Source organism: Eurosta solidaginis, chromosome 5, assembly GCF_040869045.1.
Source record: "Eurosta solidaginis isolate ZX-2024a chromosome 5, ASM4086904v1, whole genome shotgun sequence".
Taxonomy (NCBI): Eukaryota; Metazoa; Arthropoda; class Insecta; order Diptera; family Tephritidae; genus Eurosta; species Eurosta solidaginis.
The window spans coordinates 272,180,443-272,188,631 of record NC_090323.1 but is presented as its reverse complement, the minus strand read 5'-3'; the positions used below and the strand labels follow the sequence as shown (position 1 = coordinate 272,188,631).

Genomic DNA, 8,189 nt, shown 5'->3' with positions numbered 1-8,189 from the left:
AAAACACCTTGCTGTTTTCATTCCATTATTAACAATTAAGTAGCAAAACCAGAATTAAAATGGCAGTTCATCAATGCAGGATCCCTCGGTTTATGTAATTACTTTTTATGGTGTGAACATCTAAAATGCCTGGTAGGTGTCCGGATGTGGTTGATTAACAACAAATTTATTAATGGGTTAAAAAGTCCAAAACTGATGGTGTTGACGATTAACATGCAAAAAAATCAAAAAACTTGAGATTGCAGTTCAAATATGGATTATTAAGGGATTAGATATCGTTTGCCCAGAATACGGAATTAACATCAAAGACTAACACATTTAGTTTACATTTCTTTAATACGTCATATCTGCATTACTTAAATGGTTTACGTTGACTTAAGGCCTTTTGTAAATAGATATATATATAAGACTGCTATTGCTTGTGATGTCATAATTGTTGATATATGTCGGGTTTGACGCATGTCAAATAAAATTTTTTTAAAGGAAATGTTTGAGGAAACGACAATACTTGTTTTCAAATTAAAAACCAGAGGCTGAATTCAGTAGGTGTGAGTTTTGAAATGTACAATTTTCTTTCATATAAATTTTATGGAAGAAAAATGGACATCTCAAAATTCAAGCTTACTGAATCTACCCCAGGTTTGTCTTAGAAGAAGAGTACAAAAATAGTTCTTCTTCGTATGAACAGGATACCGTTCTTTAACCACTTATTAAAGAAAAGTTTAATATTATTTTACTATACAGTAGTCTCTTATATCCTGATTCCGTTTCCAAATTCCGCTCCGATTCCGAAATAGCAATACTAAGTACTTTTAAACAGTCATTATATATACGATTGCTAGAAAAGTTCTACCACTGGTCTGCATTCATGCTTACCTTGTTTAACTTATATACCTAAACGCAGTATCCACACGTCGCAAGAAATGAAAAGTTCCATACAAAAACACGCATAAGAAATGCTTAAGAAAATTTTCGCTCGTCAAGTAGTATTCAACTCTCAAGAAAACTCATCTGCCGTGCAGATAGCCTTGGGAGTTGGCATTAAACAAGGAAAATTTAGGAAAATTTAAGATGAGCACGACGCAAATTGGAAGAGAAGCTCGGCCTTAAATCTCTTCGGAGTTTAACGCGCCTTACATTTATTTATTTAACTAATATTTTCCTTATGATGTGAATACTGCGTTTTAGCCAGAAACAAGATCGTGCAACTGAACATCAAGAATAAGACCTCTGCGGCAACATTGCTTTGTAGCTCCCATGAGTATCTTATTATAAACTTCAAGAATAAGGTCATTTTACTTTACAATTGCCTTCTAATAAGAAATTAAGTAAATATATACAAACGCCGTATAAAAATACATACGAACATTACAGTGTGGAATTTTTTTTGCATTTGAAATAATTCTTTAATTTTAGGCAAAAAACTTTTAAATTATTACTCACACTTCACAAAAATTGTATTCATAGGAAAAATCAATGTCGAAGAACTTTTGAGTTTGTCTGAAATAATATCCAAAAAGGTATTCAGAAATGTTGTTTTCTAGTATAAAATTTAGACCTTTTCAATCACTAAATTAAAATTATCAATTGGTATGTAAAGCAAACTAATATTAGTTGACTATTTTGAGGGATATCGGAAAGTAACCAACTTATTGTTAACTTCAAAATGTCAGCAATTATTTGGTTGGGGACCATTCAAGGTAGCCATGGCAACCATTGTAACTGTGAAATTTTAAAAACCGAAATAATTCTAAATCAGAAAATAATTTCTTACTTTTTTTGGTCATTACCGTACAAAAGTATTAAGCTTTTTTCCAAAGAAAATAAAAAGATTATGGTGCACGTCAATTTATTGGAAACCAACTTCTAGTCAGATTGTAGCTAGCTTCTTTTCCTGCTGGGATGTCAAAAGTTAAGATAATTACTCATAAATTTGAGAATTTTCTCAACAAATACAAATCGTCCTATCCTTATAGAAGATCGTAACTTAAAAACTTTGTTAAAAAGGATGAATCTCAGACATTCTCTTAATAAGGCCATATCTCAGCCAAGTCGTTAATAAAGTCGTTACTCAGGAGACCGGTTAAAAAGGTTTTAACTGAAAAAATTAATTTAATAGATATGAATTAAATTGAGTATAATTCCTTTTCACATTTCGTAAACTTAAAGCGCCAAGCTATACAATAGAAGGCATATGAGTCTATATTCTGGTTTAGCAGCCTAAGTGTTTTGCGAAATGTGAAAAGTAAATAAATTAAGATAAATTTATAGCTTTTGTGACAAAAATATTATTTTTTCAGTTACGACAAAACCTTTAAGTTACAACCTTTTAGGATAGGATGAAGTGCTTTTAATTTGGACTTTTATATTTGTCCTGAATTGGCAATTAAAGCTAATAAAGCCATACAGTTTTTCCTGGTTCGGATGAAGAAAAAGTTGCAATTGACTAGTTCTAATGTACAAAGTTTTGGTATGGGTAAAACTATGGAATAACGGATTCAAATAGTACCGGCATCAATTAGCAGAATTTTGATCTGGTTCGGAACTAACTTTGTACCTATAAACCAATTAGATTTTAACTGCATCTAGTTTAAACTGTAGCTGCATGATGAGATGTCTTTTGCTTTTCCTGTAAAGTTTAAAATCTTTTGTTTAGAGCCTATGTGAATAAAGCTAACAGTAACTAGTAATGCAGCGAGGCGCCTATTAAGCCATTTAACGCTGACTGGAGCTTTATCGAATAGATAGCGTAAAAAGAAGATGGTGAAAACAGCCCTCAAAGGAAATTGATGACGAACTAATGAGTGTTTCGAATACACTAGAAGAGCACCAGCTCTGTAGCTAGATTCACTAACTTAAGCCGTCGAAATTTTTATATCTTAGTCAATAATCGCCCGCATTACCGATTGAGAACTCGGTTAACTCAGGTGTACGAACACTTGTTAAGTATTTATTCAAGTTGAGAGAAAGCGGTATCTCTGGTAATGAAATATCAGAAGGCCAAAGAGGAATTGACAAAAAATACCTAATAATTTGTTTGCGCCACAAATTTTGTGCAGGATTCAGCAAAGTTAAGTATATTTGATATTATTTGAACATTTACTGCCCTTCGGAAACTCAAATTCTACTTTCTTTAAAAAAATCATAAATTAAACTTCAAAATATTAATTATTTGAGTATTTATGTTAGTAAATAAATTTTACCAACTTTCCCTACAGGGTGGTATACTTATTTACTTAACAATTAATGCACTGCCCATTCTCTTTATTTGAACTTCACTAAGAAATAATAGTTTTAATTATTTCATTTAAGCTGGTTTTCGCTTTCGTTACATTTTTTGATTGTTCGTGCTATTCTCCAATTAAATTTCACAGTACTTTTTCAATACTTGCCAATCGTTTACTTATGTATACTAGGGTGGGTCGATTTGTATGGACGAAAGGTAACCGACATCGCGCCATCGATTTTTCGAAAGGATTTGGGCTTAGGAAAAAAAGTTCCACTACGCATACCGAAAAAAAAATTATTTTCGAGCCTACGAAATTTCATTTTTTTTTACTTTTTTTCGTAGGTCATGAAAAAAACCTTAAAAATCAAAGTCGAAAAAAGTAAAAAAAAATTAATTTCGCAGGCTCGGAAATTATATGTTTGGGTATGCGCAGTGGAACTTTTTTTCCTGAGCCCAAATCCTATCGAAAAATCGATGGCGCGATATTGGTTTAAAAATGGACACCCATGTTTTATATGATAATTGTAAAAGTTTCAGTCGTATAAAGATGAAACAATCCCAGTAGGAACTATGTGAGATAACTGAACAGTTTCAAAACACATGCCACATAATAGGTAAATGATTGGTAAATGGCGATAAAATGAGAAAAATATTGAAATTGATAGGAAATTAGATAAACTTGCAGTAAAATCGAAAGCTGGTTCCTAGAAGTCCATAGTTCTGTAGTTAGATTAATTTCACTAGTTCGGAAAATAGTTTATAGTATGTGTACATTTGACTTTCAAATTGTATATTGAATATAAAAATTACCGTAGCTCTTTAAATTGTTTTATTAAAGAAGTCTTTTTACTAAGCAATAAAAAAGATTTCTCTGCTGAAATACTTAACTCAATAAAAAGTAAGCTTTATGATATTTTTCAGAAAATGGACTTGGTCCAGATTTCTTTCTTTGACATACTTATAGTCCAGCGCGTCTGAGTTATTTTTTATTTTCACTTAAAGATTAGGGGGTGGGAAAGGGATTTTTGAAATTTCGCTGGGCTAGAAAGTATTTTCCCTTGTACATTGCATACCAATACTTCAGTTTTCCACGATTAGCCCTTCCATGTTTTTTTGGTCTCAGAAGTGAAAATGCACAGTAAATATTTAGCAACATGTTGCATCAACACCAAGCAAACCCCTGATGCATTCCGGAAATATGTGAAAAAGTGGTCAAAAGGAGAAATCGTAAAATGTCCAAATGTTGGTATGAACTATAACTTTTTGTTTTAGATCGATATTCCTTAGATACAAAGTCCTGAACTCCTCAAGATCTTGCACACGTAGCTAAGGAACATGTTGTGACCAGTTTAAAATTTAAATGAAAATTAAAGGTAAGCTATGCGTGCTGGACTATAAATATATTCACACAAATTTAAATGTGTGATGTCTGCTTTAAGAAAATACCACTCTACTTTATTTATTTACTGTTTTTGTATAAAGGCTGGTGCTTCATAAAACAAATACTTATTTACTTACAATTAAAAAAAATGGTGTAATTGTTTTTTGTATATAAAAAATAATTGTAAAGTCCCACATAGTAACACGAGTACCTAAGTAGAACTTGAAGTAATGAATCGACACCTTCAATAACTACTCCATATTGAAGCAGTAGTTTCTTACAGGGCGGGAACGATTGGTGAATTCACTAGTACAAAAACAGATTTTTGTCTGCAGAGAAATGTTCCGTTAGAAGCGTCGAAATTTAAAATCTTTTCCGACTTGAATGACGCTTTTCAAAATCCCAAACAGAATTAAAGGTAACATCAAATTCCCTAATAAATATTTCTTTACTCAAAACGGCGTTCAACAAAACACCATAACGGAGTATTTCCAGTCCAATGATTTAATTTTATTTAATTATGCGTAAGCTAAATTTTTTGCGAGTTCTTATTTTGTATGCAAATCGTGGTAAAATAGAAAATTTACGCTGGAGTCAAAAAATATAAAATTTGTTACCACTTCGACTCAAAATCGTGATTTTCCACTTCTTTTGACTAGAAACACTAATTTTTAAATAAAATTTACTATTTTCTTACATATTTATGTATAATAAAATGTACTTTTCGTAAAATTAGTATTTATATTTCGGACATAAAAAACTGGCTCACTGGCTTTTGGGTTTTTTGTTATTTTATTTAAAAAAATTTAATCGCCTAATACATTTATAACAGCTTTTTTTATTTATTTTTTAAGCTGTGCACAATTTGTGTTTGCATATCGAGTCTAATAAAAATTACAATATGAATTTAATATAACTTTGCAATTTTTTTTTTAATTTTGTTAATGTTATTTTATTGATTTTTGTATGATTAAAATGAGTTAAAATATTAATTGTATTAATATTTATTTATTTGCTTGAGTGTACTTCTGTATCTATGAGAAAAATTGCTCAATATATCTTTATATGTGCATATATGCAATTATATATATATTTTTTTGCTGTTTAATTCTACTGTTAATATTGTTTTCTTTTCCATATACATCGATGGGTTTTCTGTCTAGCTTGAAATTGTTGTTAAACTTAATATTCCGACGCACCCAAGACGCTGTACATCAAGCGATTGAACGATGAACTCTGACGGATGTTGTCATCTTCTGTATTTACCACCTAATTATAAAGAAAAATTAAGTTTTTAATTACTCAAATCATATGCAAAATATTTTTTATCGATGTATTCTTTCAATCTGACATTTTTAATTAACTTGGGTAATTGATTCTCCCAACTCTTTATTGTTATAGACATTTTAATTTGAATTAATTTAACTACGACGAGTTTGGGTTACTTGTGTTAAGAGTTTCATAAAACTCGATTAGGATCGTCTCCCAGTATAAACATATGTATAAAGATAATAGGCAAGAATAATAGGTAGTCAATAGTTTTTTTTAAGGATAGTACAACCATATGAAGGGGTGACGCGAAGAACATTGTAAGCGAAAAAATTTTAAGTTTCAAGGAAGGGAAACCCACTTTTAATGACGCATATAAAGTAATGACTACGCAAAAAATACTGCAAAAAATAAGAAAGATATAGCGACATTTTAAAGTTCATAAATTGTGTGGAACTCATTTCCATACCATACATTGTAAAATTTTCCTACTAAACTCACTAAAACCATCTTATCATATCTATATTTGAAATTGTATCTATTGATACTGCAATCAAAGAAAAAAAACTTCTCAACCCTTTCTGATTTATTAGAGTTTTAACGATCGCGACATGTCGGTGTTACGGTCGCGGCATGATTCGATTTTTGGTTTATATAGGGTAATATCTCTATAACCGGTTGTCGTATACAAACGAAATGCATACTATCTTCATAATCTGAAAAGCTCCTTTTGTGTGATACACATTTTGAGGTAAAATATTTAAAGGTCATTTGGTCCATAACTCGAAAACGAGGACTAACATAGAAAAATGATAAATATCACTGAATTCAGTAGACTTGAAATAGTTGTATGTGCCCGGTTTCCCGTTTGATTAAGGAAAATGCGGTTTAAAAATTGTGTCTTAACTGTCAAGAAAAGTGTACCAAATTTTACGGTCGCGACAAGTATATAAAGTTAGAAAAAAAACTAACAGTCTCACATTTCTTACTGAAATTTTGGTATTGTAATATTTAGTTGTGGTGTGACACGTATGCAAAAAATTTAATTTGCGAAACTCGAGTTCTCATGTTATTAAAATTTGTCCCCTTTTGCTGCCACGGTCGCGGCATTTCTTTTAAAGAACTTTAACTTAACTTTAAGACATTCACTATGTGCTGTACATATTTGCAATGATCTTGTCATTTGTTTCGAATTAAGAAAGAAGTTTTTCAAATTTAGCGCAACTTAATTTGTTGTTTGTAAAAGAAGGGCAGCTTCGTAAAAAAATATTTGCCAGTACGATTATGATTTTAAAAATTATTTAAATTAGTTGATAACAAAACTTTAAACCGAGGTTGCAAAAAAATTTTACATAGTAATGGAGTAGCCTTATGTAAAAGTAATGTAAAATTTTTGGATAGTGCAAAATGCAATTTATTTATTAGCTCAGAGGGGTCTGATTTTGTGAAAACTCCCTAAAGAAATTTAATACATTTTTTTGATATTTGGGTGTGGGAGTATTCAACACACATTTATACATTGATTTTTCACTTTTAAATAAAAGCTAGCTTTACAATGATGATAATAATGGATAAACGGTTAATATCCTTATCCCAGCTCATTGCGATTTAGCCTGATAAAAAACTAGTTTTTTGGAAAACTAGCGCTTACAACGTTTTTCGCGCCTAAAAATTCATATGTTATGGGTCGTCATGAGTATTTTTTGATTGCTTGCAATTTTGCGTAAATAGAGGAATACTAGAATTTTTTATTATACTTACATTGTACGTCGTGTGGGAAACGGACGTTGGGTTTGATTTCTGCAAAATATGATCAATAAAATTATTAGATTACCTCATCAAACTCACAGTTCTAACACTAATTTGAATACATAATGAATAGTATGAAAAGAAGCTAGAGTGATGAAAAAGCACAGCAAAAAACTGTTGATTTACAAATTGTTATTTAAAAATACATAAAAATGGTAATTGTGAACTGAACATTTTGAAGATTTACACCAATTATTCGTGCCATAATCGCAATTTTTCAAATAATTTTACTTTGGAAAAAATTCGATAACGTTCAAATTGGCAATAATTATTATTATTATTCTTTTCTTGAGTCAATTTTGTTGTTTCTAAAACTTGGTAAGGATCACAAATTTAAGTCAAGTAAGACTTTTGCGCCCTTCGCAATAAATCCTATCAGTAATTTGTCACTGTATTTTAATTTGGCGGTTATGGCTCGAATTGAATAATTACTAACGCAGTTAATTAAAAGGCACGACGAGCTCAGAGCAAATTGAACTAAATCCTGGTAGGTAATTTGAT

At 30.7% G+C, this 8,189-nt stretch overlaps 1 protein-coding gene across 1 annotated transcript in view; it reads right to left on the bottom strand.

The window, feature by feature from the left end:
- Window positions 1-5,383: 5,383 nt before the first annotated feature.
- Window positions 5,384-8,189, bottom strand: part of Zasp66 (PDZ_signaling and DUF4749 domain-containing protein Zasp66) — a 75,928-nt gene continuing 73,122 nt past the window's right edge. The window contains 2 exon segments of the mRNA XM_067790730.1: window positions 5,384-5,879; window positions 7,641-7,679. Of these exon segments, the coding sequence (XP_067646831.1) occupies window positions 5,793-5,879; window positions 7,641-7,679 (126 nt within the window). The 3' untranslated portion in view covers window positions 5,384-5,792.